The sequence below is a fragment of the Balaenoptera acutorostrata genome, chromosome 1 (genome assembly GCF_949987535.1).
Source record: "Balaenoptera acutorostrata chromosome 1, mBalAcu1.1, whole genome shotgun sequence".
In the NCBI taxonomy this organism is placed as follows: Eukaryota; Metazoa; Chordata; class Mammalia; order Artiodactyla; family Balaenopteridae; genus Balaenoptera; species Balaenoptera acutorostrata.
In genome coordinates, this window is record NC_080064.1 from 133,878,007 (window position 1) to 133,905,982 (window position 27,976).

Here is a 27,976-nt window from a genome sequence, read left to right on the forward strand (position 1 = left end):
TGTCTTCTCCTCCCCTCCACTCAGCAGTGGGCTCTGGCCCAAGAGAACTCTGTTAGGGGCCCTCACAGAGACACCCCCTTGCAGGCTACCCTTCTCCCCACCAGATTTGCCTCTACCAGCCCTCTCCCTCCCCAACTCTAGGCCTGGCTTCCAGCACTTCTCAAACTTTTCTAAATTAGCTCTGATTGCTGAGGAAACTAGGAAAAAATGTCAGGGCAACACATAAGTGACTCTCCATAATAAAATGTTTTGAGGTCTCGTGTTTCATCTTAAATTCATGCAAATTTGTCATCCTACTCCATAGTATGTTTGTTTCAATATAAAATATTTTAAGTAACCTAACAGTAAAATGAGTTAACTTCTCCCTTTGAAAGACTGTCAAATAAAATTGATACCCTAGGAAGATGTCCGTGATCTACCTGTGCACCACACACCCCCCACCAGAGAGACCCACACATCCATGGGAACCCGCACTCCAAAGAGAGAAGCATCCATATTTACATACTAATGTCTAACTGTGTGTATGGTGAATGGCCCTCCCCATCCTTAATCCCAGATAGCCCTACTTTTGAACTAAATATCAGGGGGGAAGGGAGTTAGGAGGGGGGAAGTTGGGAGAGGGGGGCTAGGGCAAAATTACAGTTTTCAAAAATATTCTATAATTTTAACTGTTAAGTAATTCAGGTGAACTTTAATCCCAATTTTCCCATATTAACGAGCTGCCATTTTTCTCACCACCTACATGTTGCTACTTGACTTTACAATTTATTTTCACTGTGTAGTTTAATATTCACAGTAAGAAAAATCTAATCAAAGTGTCAAGTTTATTACCTCATTTTTTCTCTTCCAGTGATAGTCTCTCCTGGTCATTCCAAGACTGGTGTTGACTGAGCCAATCCAAATAAATGCATTAAACAGAAAAACTAAATTAGGAATTTAAGAGTATAGGTAGCAGGAGGATATTTTGAAATTTCAACTTACTTCCTCCCTGTAAGTGTCGCCTTTCTCTTCTCCCCTTTCAAATAGGCTTTTTACTTTTTTCCCTCAAAGACATTTGTTACTAGGCTCCCAAAAGTCCAATACAAGGGCTGGCAAACCCAAATGAGAAGAGGCAGGTCACACAAACAAAATGGTTTGGATATAACACAAGAGGGAGTGGACTGAGGCAAACCCTAGAGCATCTGCTTCCCCTGTAGGAGCCAGAGATGCTCAGCTCTGATTGTTGCCACACATAGATATGAGGACCGAGGGTTGGCAGACTTTCTGATTTTTTTTTCAAGTAAAGCTCAAAATCTGGATTTTTTTAAAATGTGAATTTCTGGATGTTTACATACTTGACAATTTAAAAATTTTTAAAGAAAACATGTATGTGGGCCAAATCCAGTGTACCGGCTGGATCAAGTCCATGGGCCTACCATTTGTGACCTTCCTCCCAAACACATCGGGGAATGCAGAGTGATATATTTCCCTCACTCTAAAATAGCCCTCAGGGTGCCCTAAGGGGGCTGACATTAGACCCTGAGCTCCCAGCCTTGCCATACACTCCTGTGCCCCAAGAGTGCTGGGGAAGTAGCAGAGTGACAGACCTAAAGACACTGTGAAGGCTGGGGTAATAGTCATCTCAGTGTTAGCCAACTTGGACAGGAGACCCAGGAGCACAGGGAGCTCCCAATATCATGGTGCTGCATATGACCCCAGAACAGGGCATGCAAAGTGAGCTGTAAGAATGTCTGAGGTTGAATTCGCTTCTAGGGGAGAAGTGAAATTACTTCTTGAATATCTCTGACAAGGGCAGAGGCCTTGTTTGCTCACTCACCAACTAGTGCTTTGCACAGTGCCCAGCATACTGTGGGGTTGCATTTTATAAGAATTATGCAAATGAGGAACACTGAGATGTAAACTATTGATAAAATGTGCCCTTTATGCACACAATTTGAAATCACGTAACCCCCTCTCCCACAAATTAACAATTCATTAAGAATGCCTGAGCTAGCAGGTTACATGAATCGTAAGCACTGGGATGGTGCTAATTAGAGGAGCAAATCAAGGTTGATTGTGTTTTCAAGCTGGGGTAGCTTGGAAAATGGTGACACTAGGCTTGGTAAGGCAGGATGCTGAGCACTGAGTGAAAGATCTTGAATGTATTTTCCCTACAGCAAGGCCTTCCTATCCAGTCTTCTTTATAGTATGCTTAGCACCATGATATAAGCAATTGGGTACTAATATGCATTAAGTGACAATAATTACTTAGTGACTATCAAAGTGCACCTCAAAGCAAGTCACTTGAGTTGTGGCTATGACCGTGGCTTTCAATGAGCATGGGTCAGATCCTATATTCCCTTTGGTCGTTGAGAGAAAACCGGCTCCCACACCTGGGCCTGCTGTGTGAGTCTATCCCCTCCCCATTCCTGCTCCGCCCCCAACAGCACTATGGGACTCCAGCCTATAGGATCAGAGTACAAGGTAGAAGCTGCTGTCCTCCCACAAGGTTGTGGAGGGAAAGGCATGAGAGAGAGCAAGAGCCACCTGGATTTCAGTGTCTGGAAATCTCTGATATGTGACCTCCCAGAAGCAATGTGGCAGCCAGGGAGGGCCCAAGAATGGAGATGGATGATAAACCCACACAAGGCCCTCAAATCATTTTCTTAGAATAAAATGAATCTCATATGTAACAAAATTCCTTCTCAGTGGTTTTCTTACCACTAAAGGGCTACCCCTTACCTGTGACCTTGGCATTATTATTATTTTTGGCAGGCGCAGGTGCTTGGATAACCAGCAGCTTGCTTAAATCTGAAGTTCCCTGCACCTAAAGGAGAAAAGTCAAAATTAGTCAAAAGAGCATTCTTTGATCTCTAAGATGGCTGCTTCCTAACCTTTACCAAAGAATATAAGACATAAGCCAAAACCTAGAACTCGGCCTCCAACCTAAGCTCTATCTTTTTCATTTCAAATCCTCTTTAACCTTGTTTCAAAAAGTCTTGGACCAGGAGGTTATCTTTTGGATATTTATAAACATCAGAAAGGAAACTTCTACACCTTACTTGGAACGAATTTGGAAAATGCAATCCCCAGCATCCACTGAGTTACTTTTATTCCGACATTGACATTCAAGGGCTCAGGCCCCAGCCTTCCCAGATAGGAAAAAGAGCTCTCTTCCTCAAGCTTTTGCCCCATGTGCCGCAAAATCTGCCCTCCCAGAATGCAAGGAGCATACATAAGTAACAATTATAACTATCATTTCTAGATATTATCATGTATTATCTCATTTAATCCCCACAAGAACCTTAGGAGACGACTGCTGCTGTTATCCTCATAACTAAGAGGAAACTGAGGGTCAGAAGGCACCTTTCCTCCGCTCACACACCTAGTGGGCACAGGTGTCAGGTTTTAAATCCAAGTATGCCTGACTCCAAACTCTGGTGTCTTAACAAACTAAACTGTGGGATTGCTCCCACTGTCCCCCACCCCTTGTTTCAAAGCTAAAGTGATTTTCATTTTCTATTTAAAAAAAACATTTAAATTACCTTCACCCTCTGAATTGTTGAGAGGTCGACAAAATAAGAACATTAGTTAGGAAAGTGGCAAATGCACTTTTTAGGAGGTTCACCAACTTTTCCAGGACATAAAATTTCATTAAATTAGTGAACGTTCCTGGCCTGAACAAGCAGAAAGGGTCTCTCCCAAACTTGTTACCAGATTAAAGAGATGTCAGCTCTTCTCATGGCCTCTTGATCCTCTTCATTCTTGGGCTCTGTCCTCACATCACTCCTGTGGTCCGACGGCAGATGGCTTGGCCCAGTAGGGACCTGGCTTCTACTCTTCCCATCCCCTGTTTTGTCCTAGGTGTTCACACTTCCCCCTTCCTTACAGAGGTGTGGAATGATGAGGCCCAGGGCCATCTATCAAGTTGTGCCCCTAGCCCCTAATGTGTCAACAAAGTGACATGGCCCCAACGCATCTCCCTTCGTATCAACCAGTGCAGATAACTTCCAGAGCCATGCTAGCAGGCAGTGTCATTGCCTTGGCGTGAACTAGGAAAAATGTACCCCGTCCTTCCTCTGGGGAGGCACAGCCCATGCCAGGGCAAACAGCTTGGCAAGCAGAGAGCAGGCAGATTCCTGCCCCCCTTGTCCCTCAGTGACACTCTTGTGCAGGGCACAACTTGTACAACAGTACACAGAAGCCCTGGGTACATTTTGACTGTTTTGTTAAGGGCAGGTGAGAACTGTAGGGTCTTTCTAGGTTAAATTTCCCTTTAAGGTGGTTGGTTGAGTTTTAAAGTCACTTACGGGGCACCATGAAAAGCAAATGACTCTTTAGAAATGATCCTCCTTACCTGTTCACAGGTTTTAGGTAAAATGCAAGGTGCAAGATATGGTACCTCTGTCTTAGTATCAATAACACTGCCGTATACAAGAATAACGAATTTCATGTTCACGTTATCAACAGTCATTTCGTTATAGCTTGATAAAGTCTCCACATATGCATGATTGAGGGCCACGCACTTCTGAAACTTTAAGTCCTAAAATAAAATGAGATTTTTGTCCTAAAAATCATACAAAATGACACACGGTATCAAGAAGAAAGCATATTCCACATGAAAAGATGCTCGACATCATTAATCATCAAGGAAATGGAAACCAGCTCACACTTATCAGAATGGCTATCATCAAAAAGACAACAAATAAGTGTTGGCAAGGATGTGGAGAAAAGGGAAGCTTCGTGCACTGTTGCTGGGATTGTAAACTGGTGCAGCCACTATGGGAAATAGTAGGAGGTTCCTCAAAAAATTAACAATAAAACTACCATATGATCCAGCAATCCCACTTCTGGGTATTTACCCAAAGAAAATAAAAACACTAATTTGAAAAGATATATGCACCCCTATGCTCACTGCAACATGATTTACAAGAACCAAGATATGGAAGCAACCTAAATGTCATTGATAGATGAATGGATAAAGAAGATGTGGTATATATATATATACTGTTGGACTGTTGGACTGACCTCTAAGTCAGTATATATATATGGAATGAATACTACTCTGTCATAAAAAAGAATGAAATCTTGCTATTTGCGACAACATGGATGAACCTAGAGAGTATTATGCTAAGTGAAATAAGTCAGATAGAGAAAGACAAATACCATATGATCTCACTTACATGTGCAATCTAAAAAACAAAACAAATGAACAAACAAAACAAAACAGAAACAGACTTACAGATACAGAGAGCAAAATGGTGATTGCCAGAGGGGAGGGGAGGTGGGAGGTTGGATAAAATAGGTGAAGAGGATTAAGAGGTAGTAACCTCCAGTTACACAATAAATAAGTCACGGGAATGTAATATACAGCATAAGGAATATGGTCAATAACATTGTAATAACTTTGGAGCAGGTGGTTACTAGACTTATCATGGTGAACATTGCATTATGTATGCAAATGTCAAATCATTATGTCGTATACCTGAAACTAAGATAACATTGTACGTCAACTATATTTCAATTTAAAAAATAATGACTAAAATAAAGGAAAGATCAAAAGTTTAAAAAAAGAAGAAGAAAGCAAATTCACTGATTTAGCTGAGTTCTTTGAGGGCGCCAAAGGGCAAATAGACCCTGGGGCCAACAGATAGAATTTATCTGGAGTTCAGAATGACTTCCGACAAGATTCTGAATTCAGAACTTTTATATTGACAAGATTCTGAATTCAGAGCTTTTATATTGCTACTGTTTAGTGGCCCTGAATGTGGTTGCCCAGCCCTGATTTATTTATAATCAGCCACAGCAGGGCAGTCAGCTATGCCTCTTGGATTTCTATTTGCACAAGAACCAGAGTCCTAAATATGCACAGGTTTTACCTTCCAGTAAGCAAACGTCCCACTTGACAAGGGAACAAACAAAACAAAACAAAACTTAAGCATAAGCCAAGGCTCAGAATCATAGATTTTAGAGCTAGAAGAGAGCTGTTATGGATTGAATTGTGTCCCTCCAAAATTCATATATTGAAGTCTTAAACCCCAGTACCTCAGAATGTTACCTTATTTGGAAATAGGGTCATTGCAGATGTAATTGTTTAAGATAAGATGAGGTCAAACTGGAACAGGGTGGACATCTAATCCAATATGACTGGTGTCCTTATGAAAAGGGGAAATTTGGACACAGACATACATACAGGGGGAACTCCATGTGAAGATGAAGACAGCCATCTACAGGCCAAGGAGGGAGGCCTGGACTAGATTCTCCCCCATAGCCCTCAGTAGGAACCAGTACTGCCAGGACCTTGATTTCAGATTTCTAGCCTTGAGAACTATGAGACAATAAATTTCTGCCGTTTAAGTCACCCAGTTTGCAGTACCTTGTGACAGAAGCCCCAGCAAACTAATATAGGAGCTTAGAGGTCAGTCCAACAGTAGTAATATCCTGGATGGTGCCCTGACAGCAGCCATCAGCTCATTCTGAACATTTCCAGCCACAGGAAGTACACAGCTACATGATTCAGCCCTCAGATCTTGGTCCCTGACATGCAAGTCAAACACGTAATTGCCGAGGGCACCAGCATAGCTGGGGCACCAAAAACATAAGAAAATTAGCAAACTTATCTAGAAATTTACAACCAGAAAAATCTCTTAAAAAGGTATTTTGGTTTTTAAATGCATATAAATTTTGAGTTGTGTGGTCTAGAGGAGGGGGTTCAGCATAATCTTATTAGTCCTTGGGGGTTCTAAAAAGTCTTAATTGGTTAGTTCTTTAATAGTAAAAGACTAGAAGGAAATAAGCCAAATTGTTAAACAGAGATTTTCTGGGGAGTAAATTGGGGTAGAAAATTATTATTATCTTCTTATGTTTTGTAACTGTGTTTTTTAAATTTATATAATGAATATTTGTTGCTTGTGAATTTTTTAAAAATGAAAGGACATTCACCTTATTTTTGAGTTAAGTCTCACTCCATAGAGTTTCAACTTTTGGGTCCCAATTCTCTTCTCTGGAGTTTCATAGTAGACTCTAAACTTGTCCTACTGCTCATGAAGAGGCAAAGCAAAAGGAAAAGAATCTAAATCTCCTTACCCTTCTGTTAAAATTTTTCTGATAATTATTATTGCCACACAGTAAAAGAAACATGACTGCCTTAGCATGATGTGCTAATTTTTTAAGACAATTTTTTAGAGTAGTTTTAGATTCACAGCAAAACTGAGAGGAAGGTACAGAGATTTCTCATAACCCCCTGCCCTTATACATGCGGAGCCTCCTCTATTATCAACATTCTCCACCAGAGTGGTACATTTATTACAACCACTGACTCTACACTGATACACATAATCACCCAAAGTCCATAGTTTACATTAGGTTTCACTGTTGGTGTTGTACATTCTATGGGTTTGGACAAATGTATAAAGACAGGTATCCATCATACATGTATCGTAGAGTATTTTCATTGCCCTAAAAATCCTCTGTGCTCTACCTGTTCATGCCTCCTCACCCCAACTCCTAGCAACCATTGGTCTTTTTATTGTCTTCATAGTTTTGCCTTTTCCAGAAAGTCCTATTGTTGGAACCATAGAGTATGTAGCCTTTTCAGATGGCTTCTTTCACTTAGTAATATGCATTTAAGTTTCTTCCATGTCTTTTTCATGGCTTAATAACTCATTTCTTTTTAGCACTGAATAATATTCCATTGTCTGGAAGTATCACAGTTTATCCATTCATCTACTGAAAAACATCTTGGTTGACTGCTTCCAAGTTTTGGCAATTATGAATAAGGTATTATAAACATTTGTGTGTAGGTTTTTCATAAACAAAACAAACAGAAAACCTACAGAATGGGAGAAAATATTTGCAAATGATGCAACCAACAAGGGATTAATCTCCAAAATATACAAACAGCTCATACAGCTCAATATCAAAAAAACAAACAAACAAATCAAAAAATGGGCAGAAGATCTAAACAGACATTTCTCCAAAGAAAACATGCAGATGGCCAAAAGGCACATGAAAAGATGCTCAACATCACTAATAATTAGAGAAATGCAAATCAAAACTACCATGAGGTATCACCTCACACTGGTCAGAATGGCCATCATCAAAAAGTCTACAAATAATAAATGCTGGAGAGGGTGTGGAGAAAAGGGAACCCTCCTATGCTGTTGGTGGGAATGTAAATTGGTGCAGCCACTGTGGAGAACAGTATGGAGGTTCCTTAAAAAACTAAAAATGAGCTACCATATGATCCTGCAATCCCATCCTTGGGCATATATCCAGAGAATACCATAATTTGAAAAGATATATGCACCCCAATGTTCATTGCAGCACTATTTACAATAGCCAAGACATGGAAGCAACGTAAATGTCCATCGACAGATGAATGGATAAAGAAGATGTGGCAGATATATTCAATGGAATATTATTCAGCCATAAAAAAGAATGAAATAATGCCACTTGCAGCAACATGGATTGACCTAGAGATTATCATACTAAGTGAAGTAAGCCAGACAGAGAAAGACAAATATCATATGACATCACTTATATGTGGAATCTAAAAAAAAAGATACAAATAAACTTATATACAAAACAGAAATAGACCCACAGACATAGAAAACAAACTTATGGTTACCAAAGGGGAAAGAGAGGGGAGGAATAAACATATACACACTAATATATATAAAATACACACTACTATATATAAAATAGACAGCCAACAAGAACCTACTGTATAGCACAGGGAACTATACTCAATATTTTGTAATAATATATAAGGAAAAAGTACATATATATGTGTATATATATATATATATATATATATATATATATATATATATATATAACAGAATCACTTTGCTGTATACCTGAAACTAAGAGAACACTGTAAATCAAATATACTTCAATTTTTTTAAAAATCCATGTGTAGGTTTTTGTGTGGACATAAGTTTTGAACTCCTTTGGGTAAATATCAAAGAGAGTGATTGCTGGGTCATATGGCAAGAGTATGTTAGTTTTGTAAGAAACCGCCAAACTGTCTTCCAAAGTGGCTATGTACCATTTCGCATTCTCACCAGCAATGAATGAGAGTTCCTGTTGCTCCACACCCTTGCCAGCAGCTGGTGTTGTCAGTGTTCCAAATATTGGCCAATTAATAGGTTTGTAGTGGTATCACATTGTTGTTTTAATTTGCATTTCCCTGATGACATAGGATGTGGAGCATCTTTTCCTATGTTTATTTGCCATTCGCATATCTTCTTTGATAAGGTGTCTGTTATGATCTTTGGCCCATTTTTTAATCAGGCTGTTTTTTTTTCCTACTGTTGAGTTTTAAAAGCTCTTCGTATATTCTGGATAATAGTTCTTTATCTGATGTGTCTTTTGCAGATATTTTCTCTCAGTCTGTGGCTTCTCTTCTCATTCTCCTGAGACATGCTAATTTTTTAACCCAATATTTATATTCAGATATATATATATCTCACAATTCAATGAATATTGTTGAACTTCAGGTCTGTCACTTCTCCAGTTGCTGACTCATGATAGGGGCTCAAAAAATTACTAAATGGGACGTAAATATGGGGTTGTAAATTGTGCCAGTCCAAGAACAGACTTGAACCACTACTTTTTGGAGAGAAAGTTCATAGATGAGGCTTAGTAAACTCAGTAAAAATTTGAAAAGGCAGGAGATTTATATTAACGTAGGTAGATAGAGTAGACTATAATAAACACCAGACTGAATGCTCATTAACTCATTCGAATTAATGCTATGCTTGATTCTTGGGGATCTACCTATTTAAGATTTGCTGACTTTATTATTTTTAAGGGATGACTGCAGGTAGCCTGGGAAAATCAGCTGTCACAAGGGGACTGATGACCTATAGGAAGTCAGGATAAGTGAGTGATGAGGACTTTGAAATATTACTTTGAAAGATCAGACACACCTTCCTTTCTTTGTCTCCAAAATATGAAATGCATTTTGTAAAAAATACAGTAAATAAAATTTCATTCATATTTTAATCATGCAACTTACCTCATCAATGAGACTTGATTCAAAATACTGATAGGCAATACTGAGAGCAAGCTTCAGCCATATTTTATATTCCAGGGATGGCCAGAAGACATCAAAGCCTTCATATAAATCCTCCAGGGAGATAAAGCAAGCCTGAAATGACAAGGTATCGAACAGTATGCTTGATTTGAAACTAAATTACAAGACCATCAGAAAAAAAAATGCCTGTAGATTTCACCTTCACCTAACCTCCTAGAAAGAACTATCAACTCTACTATAGTAATTATGATACTCTGCCGTTTAAGCATAAGATGATAAAATGTACAGTCCAATTAAAGCTATAAACTTAAAAACAGGCCAGGAAATTTTATACCAGTCAATAGGTAGGATAATCATGAGCCCAAGATTAAGGAACTAAGCCACATAAACTTATCTATTTTTATGGTCACAGTAGGTCACATTGGCTCATTCATAGTATTTGTTTCCAGCAAAGTGCCAATCCAAATAAGGAAGACAACTCTTTGAGAATTCACTGAAGTTCAATTACCTGAACTTCAGTGAATTCAATTCAGCCTTGTGAATACATTTATGCCTTCTATCCTCTTCCAAAAATGAAATGGTATGAAACTGATAAGGCGACATTCCTTTCTGTTTGTCACACTCCTAAGACTCTGGACCCTGCTCTGTTGCATCTAACAGTCCCAAAAGCTTGAAAATTCTCTGTAAGTGGGAACTTTCACTAATTTCAATTTGAATCGCCCACAGCTAGTGCAATATCAGGCCATTTATTTGTTAAATAAACTTCTTACTTAGCAAGGGAAAAATGGAAGAAAGAGGGTTGAAACACAAGTATACTTTAAAAACACCACTCTCATTATGGTGGCCATTTATTGAGCACCTAAACATGCCAGGCACTTTACATATATATTTTCCTTATCTTCATAACATCAAAAGTTAGATATTTTCTCTTTTAATAAAAAAAACTGGCATAGTCTCCTTGGTTAAAATATCACCCTCCAGATCCCATAGCAGATGTGAGACACTAAATTGGCCTCTCTCAGCTAGTCTACACCTGCTTCACAGTAGCTGGTTGGGTGACTAAATAAGATAACAGAACCCAGAGGAAGCAAAGATGCTGGCACTCCTTATTGACTTGAGGAAGAATTAACTAACAACCCACAATATAGACGGAACCAGTTTCTTACCTGTAAAATAGTTTCACAGATGGCAGTATATTCAATTTCACGCTTAAGCAGACAGCTCAACTCTCCAATTATGTCTCCACTAGTACAGTACTCTGTAAACCTGGTCGTGGACTCTCTATCAGCGCTTAGGCTCCTGTCTATTCCAAAGGTAGGAGGTGAACTCTGCAACTGCAAAGGGGAAAAAATTGTGCCAAGGGAAGTATAAAATTAAAAGCCCTTGACCAAACGCCAGGAGCTCCCAGTTTTTCTTGCAATTATTACAATGGAAGGAAAAGATTCTTTATGAATCCTTTCAGGTGTAAAGGAGGAATTAGGCTTCACAAGAATCATGGTTTCTTTCACATTTCAACTCTCCAAGGCAACATTGTTTCTAATCTTTAGCTTTACAGATTACCCCTATTTACCTTCTTTGTATAAAAATTCCACCAAAAGTAGTCACTGCAGTCTGCCACTAATGCAAGCACCCACTCTAAGTCTATTAGATATTCTTAGCATAATAGGCTAGTGTCTCAGGTGGAAAAAACTTCTGGTTGCATGGATGCATAAATCGGATATCATGAATTAATATGCCTCCAAACCAAGCCGTGATTTCAGTAGAAGCCTTGCTTCCCGTAAGATGCTTAAGAATAATTACCATGAGACATTAACAGGAAAAGGTTTTAGGATGAACACAGGACGGTTGGGTTACTTCAGGAAAAGAACTGGTAGGTGTGGGTGGGGGTAAAGAAAGGTATCAGATTTCAGGAGGAAGATGCAGGAATCAACCAGAAGGATTACACAACTTTCCAGAAAGTTTAGCTGTAAATATCAAAGAGGAAAGCTATTGTTCAAGACACAGGAAACGGAAAAAAAGGTCACTGAAGGAGTTGCTATGAAAACTGTACCCTCTCCTAGTGATTATCATTCAAACGTTTAGAGGCATTCATGCTTCCAAAGGACTTGATATTTTTTTAATTTAATTTTGAATGCAATTCAAAGTCCTTCTGAGTAATCAAGAATGTCTCTGCTTTTTTGCAAACCAAGGAAAGGGGATAACATCTGTGGTAAGCAGAATTCTAAAGAAATCCTTCCAAGATTCCTGTCTCTTTGCTATTCAATCAAACATTAATCTATGAACTGCTGTGAAGGGATTTTGCAGATAGAATTCAGGTTACTGCTAATCAGCTAAACTTAAAGAGATGATTCTGGATTATCCTGTTGGGCCCAGTGTAATCACATGAGCCCTCAAAAGTAGAAGAGGAAATAGTTGTCAAAGATTGGTGGCGGGGGGACAAATGAATTGATTTCTCTGTCCATCAGTTTTCCACTTTACATGAGGTTGATGTAAGGATTAAATGTCATAACATACTGCCATTCTCGACCATCCTTTTAAATGTCACAATTAGCCATCTTCATCTCTCCATCACCGCTAACATACTATATATTTAACTTATGTATTTTGTCCATTGTCCCATCTCCTTCTATGCCTCTACTAGAAATTAAACTCTAAGAAGACAGCGATTTTTGTTTTTGTCGATTCTATGCCTAGAATGAGCAGTGCCTGCTGCATGATAGTAATGAAGTAAATATTTGTTGAATGAATGAGTGAATGGATGAATGAAAAGTGCCTGACACTTAATAAATGCTACACATGTGTTAGTTAGGATTTACTATAATAGTTTATTTCCATGATTAATTTTGGTATTTTTAAGGTCTGAAACACCCATTCCAAAAATAGAAAGCCAAATATATTATTTGCACTATAATAAGGGTTTGTCACTTGTAAATGTCATCTAGGAATTATGTTGGTCATAGCTGGGGCTCACCCATGGATTCAGCTACTAGTATTCAGTTTCTAAAGGATTCTTGTCCCTATCATTCTACTGACACCAAAAGCCTCCTACAGGTTAAAAATTGTATGATTTTCATCCTATCTGACCTCTGGAAGAATCTGATGCTGTGGTCTATTTCCTCATTCTTGACACTCATTTCCTTTAGATGAGTAACCCAACCACTCCAAGTATTGGGTTCCTTATCTGAACATCACAGAAAAGACTGTTCCTCCCAAGACTGTTGTGAGGAATAAGTAATAATTATGAAAGCATTTTGTAAGATGGGAAGCACCTTTCGGATGGTGGGCATTATAATTATCTCTCAGCTGTAGTGTTCACTCTGAACAGAAATGGTTTCATCTGGAAAACAAATTATGTTAAAAATTTCAAAATATCTTAGTTCCTAAGTTTCTCCTTATGTGATAATTACATATTTCAAAATACATTTTCAGTAAAAAATAAATAGTCCCTTACGATCGCCATTCCTGAAATAATTAAGTAGATTCCTTGTGGCATTTCACCTTCTTTACAAATGACATCTCCATAGTCAAAATAGGCAAGTTTGGCTCTCTCCTGAAAGAAACAAAAAAGAAGAAGAAAAGAAAATGAAAGAAAAAGAGAATTAACACAAATCTTTACAGTCTACTTCTGTAAATAGAAATAAGATTTTAAAGCATAAAAACAAACTATATTCTTCGGTTTCTTAATGAATTACAACATTTTTGTATACCTCATTAACTTTTAGGTAAAAAAGGGACAAGCAAGCAAATTGTAGACTTTGTGCTTAGGACCTAGCAGAGTGGTAGAAACACCCAATAAATGCTAGGGTGGATAAATGTTTACAATAAAGTGTAATAATTCTGATCAGGAGACAAGGGCATGGCACTCTGGGAAAAAAATTCAGAAAGGCCACAGGGTCCTGTCTTGGGTGTCCAGGGGAGACTTCACAGAGGAAGGAACAGCTAAGCTGAGACCTGAAGGAAGAGTAACAGATAGCCAGGATACGATGAGTTGACGACCATTTACGGCAGAGGATTCAGTTTATGCAAAGACCCAGAAGCAAACAGAATAACTGCACTGGGGGTAACCACAGAAGATTCAGTACATCTCAGGCAGGCAAGGAGGGGTGGAGACCAGGGCTGAGTTATGCATTAGGCATCAATAGGCACAGTGTCCAGGGTTCACAATACTTTTCGGGATTTACAACAATGTTTTAGTTTCTTTTAAAATCAAAAGAACATAAAAGAACTTTTAGGTAGAGTAAAATGTCTTAATACTAAAACATCTAATACTAATATATTTATCTTTATACTAACATGATCATAAAGTATAATTTTTTGGTGCTTTTTTATGGAGGAAAAGGCAGAAGTGCCTGGGGCCCAGGAAAGTCACATTGTAGCCCAGGTGGAGGCAGGACTGGAGAGGTGAGCCGAAGCCAGGTCTCCAAGGAGCTCACAGGCACGGTAAAAAGTCTGGGCTTTTCCCAAAACCAGGGGGTAGCCACTAAAAGGTTTGTAACAGGAGAATTATGGTGACAGATTTGCATTTTACAAAGATGTGTGGGAAACATACTTTTAAGTCACGCATAGTTGTTATCTCGAAGTGTGGGGTGGGGAGTGAAAGGTTTTCACTTTTCACTTCTGATTTATTTTACAGTGTAGAAATAAACATGGATGACTTCACAATATTTTTTTTAAAAGCTCACCTAAAGCCAATTATCCCCCTTATGTATTATTCAGACCTTGTTTTTTCTTTTTTTTTTTTTTTGGCAGGTGCCATTCTTTTTTTTTTTTTAAATACAGCAAGTTTTTATTAGTTATCTTTTATTTTTAACATCTTTATTGGAGTATAATTGCTTTACAGTGTTGTGTTAGTTTCTGCTGTATAACAAAGGGAATCAGTAATATGCATACATATATCCCCATATCCCCTCCCTCTTGCATCTCCCTCCCACCCTCCCTATCCCACCCCTCTAGGTGGTCACAAAGCACTGAGCTGATCTCCCTGTGCAATGCAGCTGCTTCCCACTAGCTATCTATTTCACATTTGGTAGTGTATATATGTCAATGCTACTCTCTCACTTCGTCCCAGCTTACCCTACCCCCTCCCACTGTCCTCAGGTCCATTCTCTACGTCTATGTCTTTACTCCTGTCCTGCCCCTGGGTTCAGGAGAACCTTTTTTTTTAGATTCCATATATATGTGTTAGCATATGGTGTTTGTTTTTCTCTTTCTGACTTACTTCACTCCGTATGACAGACTCTAGGTCCATCTACCTCACTACAAATAACTCAATTTGGTTTCTTTTTATGGCTGAGTAATATTCCATTGTATATATGTGCCACATCTTCTTTATCCATTCATCTGTCGATGGACACTTAGGTTCCTTCCATGTCCTGGCTAATGTAAATAGTGCTGCAATGAACACTGTGGTACATGACCCTTTTTTAAAAAATTTATTTATTAACATCTTTATTGGAGTATAATTGCTTTACAATGGTGTGTTAGTTTCTGCTGTTATAACAAAGTGAATCAGCTATACATATACATATATCCCCATATCTCCTCCCTCTTGTGTCTTCTTCCTACGCTCCCTATCCCACCCCTCTACGTGGAATGGCCCATTACAAGTATGGTTTTCTCAGGGTATATGCCCAGTGGTGGGATTGCTGGGTCATATGGTAGTTCTATTTTTAGTTTTTTAAGGAACCTCCATACTGTTTTCCATAGTGGTTGTATCAATTTACATTCCCACCAACAGTGCAAGAGGGTTCCCTTTTCTCCACACTCTCTTCAGAATTTACTGTTTGTAGATTTTGTGATGATGGCCATTCTGACTGGTGGGAGGTGACACCTCACTGTAGTTTTGATTTGCATTTCTCTAATGATTAGTGATGTTGAGCATCTTTTCATGTGTTTGTTGACAATCTGTATATCTTCTTTGGAGAAATTTCTATTTAGGTCTTCTGACCATTTTTGGATTGGGTTGTTTGTTTTTTTGACATTGAGCTGCATGAGCTGCTTGTATATTTTGGAGATTAATCCTTTGTCAGTTGCTTCATTTGCAAATATTTTCTCCCATTCTGAGGGTTGTCTTTTCATCTTGTTTATGGTTTCTTTGCTGTGCAAAAGCTTTGAAGTTTCATTAGGCCCCATTTGTTTATTTTTATTTTCATTTCTCTAGGAGGTGGGTCAAAAAGAATCTTGCTGTGATTTATGTCATAGAGTGTTCTGCCTATGTTTTCCTCTAAGAGTTTTATAGTGTCTGGCCTTTCCCTTAGGTCTTTAATACATTTTGAGTTTATTTTTGTGTATGGTGTTAGGAAGTGTTCTAATTTCATTCTTTTACATGTAGCTGTCCAGTTTTCCCAGCACCACTTACTGAACAGGCTTTCTTTTCTCCATTGTATACTCTTGCCTCCTTTATCAAAGATAAGGTGACCATATATGCGTGGGTTTATCTTTGGGCTTCTATCCTGTTCCATTGATCTATATTTCTGTTTTTGTGCCAGTACCATACTGTCTTGATTACTGTAGCTTTGTAGTATAGTCTGAAGTCAGGGAGTCTGATTGCTCCAGGTCCGTTTTTCTTTCTCAAGATTGCTTTGGCTATTCAGGGTCTTTTGCATTTCCATACAAATTGTGCAATTTTTCGTTCTAGTTCTGTGAAAAATGCCATTGGTAGTTTGATAGGGATTGCATTGAATCTGTAGATTGCTTTGGGTACTATAGTCATTTTCACAATGTTGATTCTTACAATCCAAGAACATGGTATATCTCTCCATCTGTTGGTATCATCTTTAATTTCTTTCATCAGTGTCTTACAGTTTTCTGCATACAGGTCTTTTGTCTCTTTGGGTAGGTTTATTCCTAGGTATTTTATTCTTTTTGTTGCAATGGTAAATGGGAGTGTTTCCTTAAGTTCACTTTCAGATTTTTCATCATTAGTGTATAGGAATGCAACAGATTTCTGTGCATTAATTTTGTATCCTGCTACTTTACCAAATTCATTGATTAGCTCTAGTAGTTTTCTGGTAGCATCTTTAGGATTCTCTATGTATAGTATCATTTTATCTGCAAACAGTGACAGTTTTACTTCTTCTTTTCCAATTTGTATTCCTTTTATTTCTTTTTCTTCTCTAATTGCCGTGGCTACGACTTCCAAAACTATGTTGAATAATAGTGGTGAGAGTGGACATCTTTGTCTTGTTCCTGATCTTAGAGGAAATGCTTTCAGATTTTCACCATTGAGAATGATGTTTGCTGTGGGTTTGTCATATATGGCCTTTATTATGTTGAGGTAGGTTCCCTCTATGCCCACTTTCTGGAGAGTTTTTTTAATCATAAATGGTGTTGAATTTTCTCAAAAGCTTTTTCTGCATCTGTTGAGATGATCATATGGTTTTTATTCTTCAATTTGTTAATATGGTATATCACATTGATTGATTTGCATACGTTAAAGAATCCTTGCATTCCTGGGATAAACCCCACTTGATCATGGTGTATGATCCTTTTAATATGCTGTTGGATTCTGTTTGCTAGTATTTTGTTAAGGATTTTTGCGTCTATGTTCAACACTGATATTGGCCTGTAGTTTTCTTTTTTGGTGACATCTCTGTCTGGTTTCGGTATCAGGGTGATGGTGGCCTCATAGAACGAGTTTGCGAGTGTTCATCCCTCTGCTATACTTCGGAATAGTTTCAGAAGGATAGGTGTCAGCTCTTCTCTAAATTTTTGATAGAATTCGCCTGTGAAGCCATCTGGTCCTGGGCATTTGTTTGTTGGAAGGTTTTTAATCACAGTTTCAATTTCAGTGCTTGTGATTGGTCTGTTTATATTTTCTATTTCTTTCTGGTTCAGTCTTGGAAGGTTGTGCTTTTCTAAGAATTTGTCTATTTCTTTCAGGTTGTCCATTTTATTGGCATATTGTTGCTTGTAGCAATCTCTCATGATCCTTTGTATTTCTGCAGTGCAGTTGTTACTTCTCCTTTTTTATTTCTAATTCTGTTGATTTGAGTCTTCTCCCTTTTTTTCTTGATGAGTCTGACTAATGGTTTATCAATTTTGTTTATCTTCTCCAAGAACCAGCTTTTAGTTTTGTTGATCTTTGCTATTGTTTCCTTCATTTCTTTTTCATTTATATCTGATCTGATCTTTATGATTTCTTTCCTTCTGCTAACTTTGGGTTTGTTTTTTTTTTCTTCTTTCTCTAATTGCTTTAGTTGTAAGGTTAGGTTGTTTATTTGAGATGTTTCTTGTTTCTTGAGGTAGGATTGTATTTCTATAAACTTCCCTCTTAGAACTGCTTTTGCTGCATCCCATAGGTTTTGGGTCATCGTGTTTCCATTGTCATTTGTTTCTAGGTATTTTTTTATTTTTCTTTGATTTCCTCAGTGATCTCTTGGTTATTTAGGAGCATATTATTTAGCCTCCATGTGTTTGTATTTTTTACAGTTTTTTTCCTGTAATTGACATCTAGTCTCATAGTGTTGTGGTCGGAAAAGATACTTGATATGATTTCAATTTTCTTAAATTTACCAAGGCTTGATTTGTGACCCAAGATATGGTCTATCCTGGAGAATGTTCCATGAGCATTTGAGAAGAAAGTGTATTCTGTTGTTTCCCAATGGAATGTCCTATAAATATCAATTAAGTCCATCTTGTTTAATGTCTCATTTAAAGCTTGTGTTTCCTTATTTATTTTCATTTTGGATGATCTGTCCATTGGTGAAAGTGGGGTGTGAAAGTCCCCTACTATTACTGTGTTACTGTTGATTTCCCCTTTTATGGCTGTTAGCATTTGCCTTATGTATTGAGATGCTCCTATGTTGGCTGCATAAATATTTACAATTGTTATAACTTCTTCATAGATTGATTCCTTGATCATTATGTAGTGTCCTTCTTTGTCTCTTGTAATAGTCTTTATTTTAAAGTCTATTTTGTCTGATATGAGAATTGCTACTCCAGCTTTCTTTTGACTTCCATTTGCATGGAATATCTTTTTCCATCCCTTCACTTTCAGTCTGTATGTGTCCCTAGGTCTGAAGTGGGTTTCTTGTAGATGGCATATATATGGATCTTGTTTTTGTATCCATTCAGCAAGCCTGTGTCTTTTGGTTGGAGCATTTAATCCATTCACATTTAAGGTAATTATCAATATGTATGTTCCTGTTACCATTTTCTTCATTGTTTTGGGTTTGTTTTTGTAGGTCCTTTTCTTCTCTTGTGTTTCCCACTAAGAAGTTCCTTTAGCATTTGTTGTAGAATTGGTTTGGTGGTGCTGAATTCTCTTAGCTTTTGCTTGCCTGTAAAGCTTTTGATTTCTCCATCAAATCTGAATGAGATTTTTGCCAGGCAGAGTAATCTCAGTTGTAGGTTCTTCCCTTTCATCACTTTAAATATATCACGCCCCTCCCTTCTGGCGTGTAGAGTTTCTGCTGAGAAATCAGCTGTTAACCTTATGGGAGTTCCCTTGTATGTTATTTGTCATTCTTCCCTTGTGGTTTTTAATAATTTTGCTTTGTCTTTAATTTTTGTCAGTTTGATTACTATGTGTCTCAGCGTCTTTCTCCTTGGGTTTATCCTGCCTGGGACTCTCTGCACTTCCTGTACTTGGGTGCCTCTTTCTTTTCCAATGTTCGGGAAGTTTTTGACCATAATCTCTTCAAATATTTTCCCAGGTCCTTTCTCTCTACTCCTTCTGGGACCCCTATAATGCAAATGTTGGTGCGTTTAATGTTGTCCCAGAGGTCTCTTAGGCTGTCTTCATTTATTTTCATTCTTTATTCTTTATTCTGTTCTGTGGCAGTGAATTCCACCATTCTGTCTTCCAGGTCACTTATCCGCCTCAGTTATTCTGCTATTGATTCCTTCTAGTGTATTTTTCATTTCAGTTATTGTATTGTTCATCTCTCTTTGTTTGTTCTTTAATTCTTCTAGGTGTTTGTTCTCTAATTCTTCTAGGTCTTTGTTAAACATTCCTTGCATCTTCTCGATGTTTGCCACCATTCTTTTTCTGAGGTCCTGGATCATCTTCACTATCATTATTCTGAATTCTTTTTCTGGAAGGTTGCCTATCTCCACTTCATTTAGTTGTTTTTCTGGGGTTTTATCTTGTTCCTTCATCTGGTACACAGTCCTCTGCCTTTTCATTTTGTCTATCTTACTGTGAATGTGGTTTTTGTTCCATAGGCTGCAGGACTGTAGTTCTTCTTACTTCTGCTGTCTGCCCTCTGGTGGATGAGGCTACCTAAGAGACTTGTGCAAGCTTCCTGATGGGAGGGACTGACGGTGGGTAGAGCTGGGTGTTGTTCTGGTGGGCAGAGCTCAGTAAAACTTTAATCTGCTTGTCTGCTGATGGGGCTGAGTTCCCTCCCTGTTGGTTGTTTGGCCTGAGGCAACCCAGCACTGGAGCCTACAGGCTCTTTGGTGGGGCTAATGGCAGACTCTGAGAGGGCTCACGCCAAGGAGTACATCCCAGAACTTCTGCTGTCAGTGTCCTTGTCCCAGCAGTGTGCCACAGCCACCCCCCGCCTCTGCAGGAGACCCTCCAACACTAGCAGGTAGGTCTGGTTCAGTCTCTATGGGGTCACTGCTCCTTCCCCTGGGTCCTGATGTGCACACTACTTTGTGTGTGCCCTTCTAGAGTGGAGTCTCTGTTTCCCCCAGTCCCGTCAAAGTCCTGCAATCCAATCCCACTAGCCTTCAAAGTCTGATTCTCTGGGAATTCCTCCTCCCGTTGCTGGACCCTCAGGTTGGGAAGCCTGACGTGGGGCTCAGAACCTTCACTCCAGTGGGTGGACTTCTGTGGTATAATTGTTCTCTGGTTTGTGAGTCACCCACCCAGCAGTTATGGGATTTGATTTTATTGCGATTGTGCCCCTCCTACCGTCTTGTTGCAGCTTCTCCTTTGTCTTTGGATGTGGGGTATCTTTTTTGGTGAGTTCCAGTGTCTTCCTGTCGATGATTGTTCAGCAGTTAGTTGTGATTTCAGTGCTCTTGCAGGAGGGAGTGAGTGCACATCCTTCTACTCTGCCATCTTGAACCAATCTCCCAGGTGCCATTCTGAAATCCTCCCTCTAGCTCTTTTGGACCTTTTTTTTTCAACTGTTGTCTTTAGGCTTATCTTCGTATACTATTACCTTTTTAATTAACCACACCAGTTGGAGGGTGAAAGAAGGGAGGAGTAGTGAAAATTAACTATTGTTGCTGTGATGGAGACCAAGACTGAAATCAATGTCTACAATGAGGGGTGTTTGTTTTGTTTATTATAGGAGTTTTAGTTATCCACGCAATCCCTGGGCTGTTCCTAATGAGAATAATGCCCATGTACTCCCAATTCATCACATTTTTCTTTACCCTAATGAAATCTGACTTAAATGGCTATCAAGAACCAACATATTAAGGAAAAGGGCCACTTAAAGAGTGAGCCGTATCTGTAAGTGGGTGGAGAGGGTCCGGCAGCTTTGCATTGGCATGGCAGGTTAAGGAGGAGAAGAAGGTTGTGCCCTGGTTATAGAGTCACCTCAGGTGTATGGAAACCATTAATTTCTGGAGTTCTCTCTCATTGTTTTTCCCATTCCTCCCCCATTCACTGCAGGATGGTCCATTAATTATACTTGTGAAAGTATTACCTATAAAGAACCCCAAATTCAAATTTTATTTTCAAGTTGGATATTTTAAAAAACTGAACAGGATGCAGATTGTAATAAACACCCTTTAGATACCTTCTTTCCAGTCCAGGCCCATCCCTCACCTCCCACCCTCGTTTATTTGAGGTCTGTTTTCCAAACTACCCCCAATGGCCCCTGCCCATCAGGTTTCCTCCCCCTCACAGCCACACTTGTCCTTCCCAAAGCTGGAGATCTGGTTCAAGCTAAGCCAGTTGGATTTCTCTCTCAAGAATTTGAACTGAGGGACAAAGAGCCTGGGAGTTGAGAACTGAGTCATCATAGCCAAGTGCTACAGGAAGGGTCCACAAATTCCTACCACTGACATCCCAGAGCTGGCCTGATTCCCACCCTGCTCAAGGTTAGTTTGTCAATTGTTTCTTAGCTTCTGTATACCACCACAATATATTTTCAGTAAGCTCCCCTTTTGCTTAAACTAGTTCAAGAAGGGTTTTGTTACTTTCAACCAAAGAAGTCTTAATTTAACTCAATTCAAAATATGAAATCAATTTCAAAAGAAAAATTCAAATATTTCTGGCATGAAGAAAACATTAGTATGGCCTAAATGAAATCAGATATTCAAAGCTCAGTAGAAACTCCACTATGATCACTGTCTTTCTAGAAAACAAGGAAAATGTCCCCTCATTATGGGGACATATATCTCCATGACTACACAACAAGGTACAGTACAACCAAATTTGTAGTAAAGCAAGTACCGTTCTTCGTCAAAGAGTTTTCCTGATTCCAAAAATCTAACAGGTTTTAACAAGTTGACAAAAAAGTTATTATCCCTATAATTCATATAATAGCCATTTAAAACTAAAGCCACAAACTGGTGGTCCGTGAGTCACACCCAATCCACAGATATATTTTGTTTGGTTTGCACTGTATTTTTAAAATTCTGAACTTGTTACCAAGTTTTAAAATTTTGGAATTTTCACCTAAAAATTCAGATTTACGGATCCTCTTTTTTAAAAAACTGACCTCTACATTATTAAATCTAATAGTTAATTTTCAGTCTTCATCTTATTTGATCTCTCAGCCTCATTTGACATAGTTGATCACTTTCTCCTTCTTGAAATATTTTCTTCACTTGGCTCTGGGACACCATTCTTTTTTATTTTCCTCCTATGTGATAGATAACTCAATTCTTTTTTTCTCAGTTTTATTGAGATATAATTGGCATACAGCACTATATAAGTTTAAGGTGTACAGCATAATGACTTGACATACACATATTGCAAAATGATTACCACAATAAGTTTAGTTAACATACATCACCTCATATAGTTACAAAAAAATTTTTTTCCTTGTGATAAGCACTTTTAGAATCTACTCTCTTAGCAGCTTTCAAACATACTATAAATATATGACTATATAACTATAGTCATCATGTTGTATACCCAGTATTTATCTTATAACTTGGACGTTTGTACCCTTTGACCCACTTCAACTCACCCAGCTTCCTCTCCCCACCTCTGGTAACCATCAATCTGATCACTTTTTCTATCCTCAATTCTTTTTGCTAATTCTTCCTCATCTCCCCACCTCTAAATGTTGGATAGCTCAAGACTCGATCCTTGGTTGTCTATAATAATTCCTTAAATTATCAAGTTTCAAGACCTTAAATATCAGCTCTATGCTGACAACTCTGAAATGTCTTTCTCCAGTTTGGCCTCCCACCTGCCGTCCAGTCATGTATCTAACTGCCTACTTAGCAGTTCCACTTGGATGTCTAATAGCTTGCTCAAATTTAACCTCTTCAGAAGCAAATTCTTGTCCCTCCCCATATAAATCTTCTCTTCCCCATCCAAGTAAATGGTTACTCTATTTTCAGACTATTTTCTAATTTCAGACTAAAATCCTAGAAGTCATTCCTTCTCTCTAACACTCACTCCATCAACATCTATATGCTCTCTCTTCAAAACCTATCAAGAGTCTGACCATTTCTCACCACTTTCACTCATCCAAGCCACTGTCATCTCTTGCCTACATTATTGTAATCACCTCCTAACTGGATTCCCTGGCTTGCTCTTGACCCCTTACAGCCTGTTCTCAACACATCAACAGATGATCGTTTCTAAGTATAAGTTAGATCATGTCTCTTCTCTCTTCAAAACCTTTCAATCTGTTTCCATTTAATTCAGAGTAAAAGCCAAAGTACTTACAATGACCTACAAAGTTCTACAAACTCAGGCTCTCCACAACTGCTCAGGCTTCATCTCCTCCCTCCATCATTGGTCCGGCCACAGGGGCCTTTGTGATGTTCCTTGAATACAACACACCTCAGGGCATTGCATTTGTCTTCTCCTGGGTATCTATATGGTATGCTCCCACACTTATTTCAGATCTTTTTCCAAAGGAAACTTATTAGAGCAGTCTTCCCTAACCACCCATATAAAATAGCTGCCTAACTATATTCCCTTTTTTCACCTTTTCTCCATATAGCATTTGTCACCATCTGACAGACTATACATTTACTCGTGGGTGTGTTTATTGTCAATCTCTATCCATAAAATACAAAGTCCATGAAAGCAGGGACTTATTTATTTTGTTCACTGCCATATCCCCAAACCTAGAACGGTCTCTGGCACAGAGGCTAAGATGGAATTGGTAATAATCAGGTAACATAGATAACTCACCCTAAGCAGATAAGCAATTATAAAAAATATCTTTGCCCTTTAGGCTCAAAATGAAATCTACTCTACTGGGTTTTGCTAGGCCTCCGTTTTGACTTACCCTTCACTGGTCATTAAAGGATTCTTGCTTTGGATAAGTTTTTTTGTTAATCTTGCATTAGGGAGTGGAAAAAATGAAAAACAATTATCATTGAACCTGAGCTAGAATAGAAGACAGAATCTTTACCTTGAAGAACTCAATGAGAACATCTTTATTTTCTAGCCAAATGATATTATGAAGATATTTGTCAGGAGTAGGGGGCGGAATTGCCATTGGAAAGTTATTCAGTGATTTTATTTTTGCAAGAAGCACCTAAAAGAAACAATCAAAATAACGGTGATCAGATCCTGTAACAGAAAAGGGACATTAGGTAAAAATGAAGGAAATCTAAATAAAATACTGTTATGCAAATCTAACCATGATTTTGACTCAGAGCTTCTCTCACCCTATTTAAATTGTCCTCTAACCTTTTTTTTGTCCCTATTCTCCCCCTTATTACTATCTTTATTACTATTTCCACTGGTATATTAACTCATATTGAATTTATCATTTTTATAATCCAATTAACAGTTGTAGTCTACCCTATCTTTTATGGATAGAGATTGACAATAAACACACCCACGAGTAAATGTATAGTCTGTCAGATGGTGACAAATGCTATCTTAAACTCAAATTATCTAAAATTCACAGTTGATTACCGTATGATTTAATGCCACTTTCTCTCAAATTTTTTTTCATGTGAATAATTTGCTTCTCTAAGTTCTTCTAATTTTGGAGGATATATTTCTAGTTTTGTAGCCTCTTAGAAGCCTTCTCTGACTCCCCTCACCGGGTAAGAGATAATCACTTACCTGCCTTATTCCCATGGCATCTCTTACAAATCTCCCTTATGGAACTCATTACATTGTAGTATTATTATTTCTACTTATCTGTTACATGTAACTTTTGTTGATTGGCTGAATAAGTGACTAAATGAAAAAAAGAGGAAGAGTCCATGGACTTTTCAAGACCCCATGGCATGTAGTAGGTGTTCAACAAATATTTACTCAGTTAAACTGGCTAGATTTACCTAGCTCTTTATGACCTGGGATTAATAATTATATCTCTTTAGCTGACAATTAGGCAGTTAGTAGGCATTCAATAAATAACTGTTGAATGATTGATTTACCCATTACCTTTCTAAATAAACGTATAGGAAAAAATAAGACTCTCTCTTCATAAGGGCTATTATTTATTTATTTTAACTAATGGGTATCAAGCATTCAACTGAATCTTATACAATATCCAAAGTAAGAAGGGAACAATATACAAAAATACAAAACACAATGTGCACAGAGGTGTAACTTGAAGAATACTGTAAAGAGGTCTTTTTCGTCCCTTTGACAGACACTAAGGAGAAATCATATTACCCATTTAGTCCTGGGCCATGACCTTGTAGAGACTAATGAGATAGAGCTATAACAGGGAAAGCTGGCCTGTCCCACGCCCACTTCCCTTCTGGGGCCATGGAGAGGGACTATGTGCAGGAAATATCCAGAAGCACAGTCCATGTGGCCTGTGGCTGAAAGGCACCAGTAGGAAGGAAAAGCATGTGACACCCAGGAGCAGCTTATCCTTGGGAATACACAGGCAGAATGTGGGACCAGAACTTCCATTTTTCTTCTTTATGCTAGGAAGCCGATAGACCCTTGTACAGAATAGAAAAAAACTTTCCTATTTTCACAATTCGCAGTCTAGATGGTAGAAGTGATAGAGTGGTAAGATTAAACATTAAACATTTTTTCCTCTTATGTTCCTAATTTTTTTTTGCAAATTTATAATTTTTCAAAAGTCCATTTATCAGCTAACCACTTAGGGTGTCTTCCCTGTTCCTCTCAGAACCGTCCCCTCCCTGATCTTCACCAACACACACACATACACACACACGACGGTCCCCTCCTGTCTATGTTAATATTATGAAATTATCACCTCCCTTGCCACAGCTGGTGGGCCTGGGCACTACATATCCCACCAATGGACAGACAGGCAGAAAAATCTAATGACTTTGTAGAGGGAGCCAAAAGAAGATGCCACAGAGGGGCAACCCTGATAAGAAATGGAGAATCTGAAAACTTTCTACGTCATTGTTCAAGTCCCTTCCTGAGGCCTGGCCATGTGGTCTGGTTACCATGGGATCTGTAAAGTGCTCTGTGTCCTTATAATAAATCCTCCAACTCCATTTCTTTGCTAAACCTAGCTCAGATTGGTTCTGTTACTTGCAACCAAGTGGTTTTGACATGGAGTGAACCAGGTAGTGCTGGCACTAGTTGCCATTGGCATTAACAAAGACTTAGGCAATTACAAAGTTTACAACTGTCATGACTCACCCTTTTCCCAATCTCCCTCACTAATTACACTCTGCTAGAGTAGTACTGCAGGCTTGAGTGTTCGGCTTATGGAATCCAGCAATATGGAAAATTGCTTTCTTACCTTATTCATCTCAATGCCCTCATGTTTATCAATAATGCCTCTTGACCAAAGGAAGGTGAGGCTTTTCAGAGCTTTAGCAATCACGTTCCGGATTGCCTGCTTAGTCTTCAAAGCAATGACAACATCACGACCCTCATGCTCTATGAGTCCTGAAGCAAATAAAATTATCAATAAGCAAACAATTCAATAACCATAATAATAACAAATATTTGCATAATAGTTATAATTTCCGAAGTATTTATATAATATCCTTTCATTCCTGTCTCATATAGAACTTGTGAGACCAGTAGGACTAAAGTTATTTTCATCTTTATTTTACAGATGAGAGAATTGAAAAAAGGCTTCCTTCACCAGCTAAGAGAAAATCACTCCATCTTATTCCCATGGCATCTCCTACATATCTACATTATGAACTCATTACATTGTAATATTATTATTTTTCCTTATTTGTCTCATCCTCCATATTATATAATTTTTGGTGGGTGGATGAACAAATGACTGAATAAAAGTGCCCCTGGACTTTCGCTGGTGGGTCTTTCTGAGATCAAATCTCATATTTTTCCTCTTCAACAAGCATGAGAAGTCAAGGGACTAACTGGGAGTCAAGGCTTAAACTGCACCTGTTTCATCCTTGTAATCCTAACCTTGAGCACAACGCCTGACATCTGGAAGGTACTTGATTGTTTTTTAACTGAAATGAGCTGAGCAGTGAATTGAAGGACAGCATGGTAGAGAACATAGGTTTTAGTGTCTGATACACCTGGGCTTGAGATCTAGCTCACCATTTACCAGCCATAGGACCTCAGGGGAGTTAACCTTTCTAAGCCTCTGTTTCATTATCTATAAAATGAAGATGATAATGGTATTTGCCTCATGGAGCAATTATACAGATTAAATGAAATAATGCATATAAAGCCATTAACACAATTCCTGATATAATTAGCATTCAGTAATAGCTTGCAGTAACCACACAGGAACAGGCACTCCCTTTCACATGACTGAACCAAGAAAACTTCGTAATATTCCATAGTGATCTAAAACATAAGACAGCAACTCCTAGGCCCCTAATCTTTAAAAGCACGGAAATAAAAATCTGCTTAATACATAAATGGAAACAATGGGTCCTGGATTTTCTGAGACACTGCCAAAATATTCTGACCTA

At 38.4% G+C, this 27,976-nt stretch overlaps 1 protein-coding gene across 1 annotated transcript in view; it reads right to left on the minus strand.

Annotated features, from left to right (window-relative positions):
• Window positions 1-27,976, minus strand: part of LOC103001493 (ankyrin repeat domain-containing protein 45) — a 151,247-nt gene that overhangs the window by 1,079 nt on the left and 122,192 nt on the right. The window contains exons 24-31 of the mRNA XM_007165340.2: window positions 26,815-26,963; window positions 24,532-24,657; window positions 13,473-13,571; window positions 11,188-11,355; window positions 10,004-10,135; window positions 4,337-4,522; window positions 2,722-2,806; window positions 832-887 (exon numbers count right to left, since the gene is read on the minus strand). Of these exons, the coding sequence (XP_007165402.2) occupies window positions 832-887; window positions 2,722-2,806; window positions 4,337-4,522; window positions 10,004-10,135; window positions 11,188-11,355; window positions 13,473-13,571; window positions 24,532-24,657; window positions 26,815-26,963 (1,001 nt within the window). The remainder of the gene's footprint in view (window positions 1-831; window positions 888-2,721; window positions 2,807-4,336; window positions 4,523-10,003; window positions 10,136-11,187; window positions 11,356-13,472; window positions 13,572-24,531; window positions 24,658-26,814; window positions 26,964-27,976) is intronic.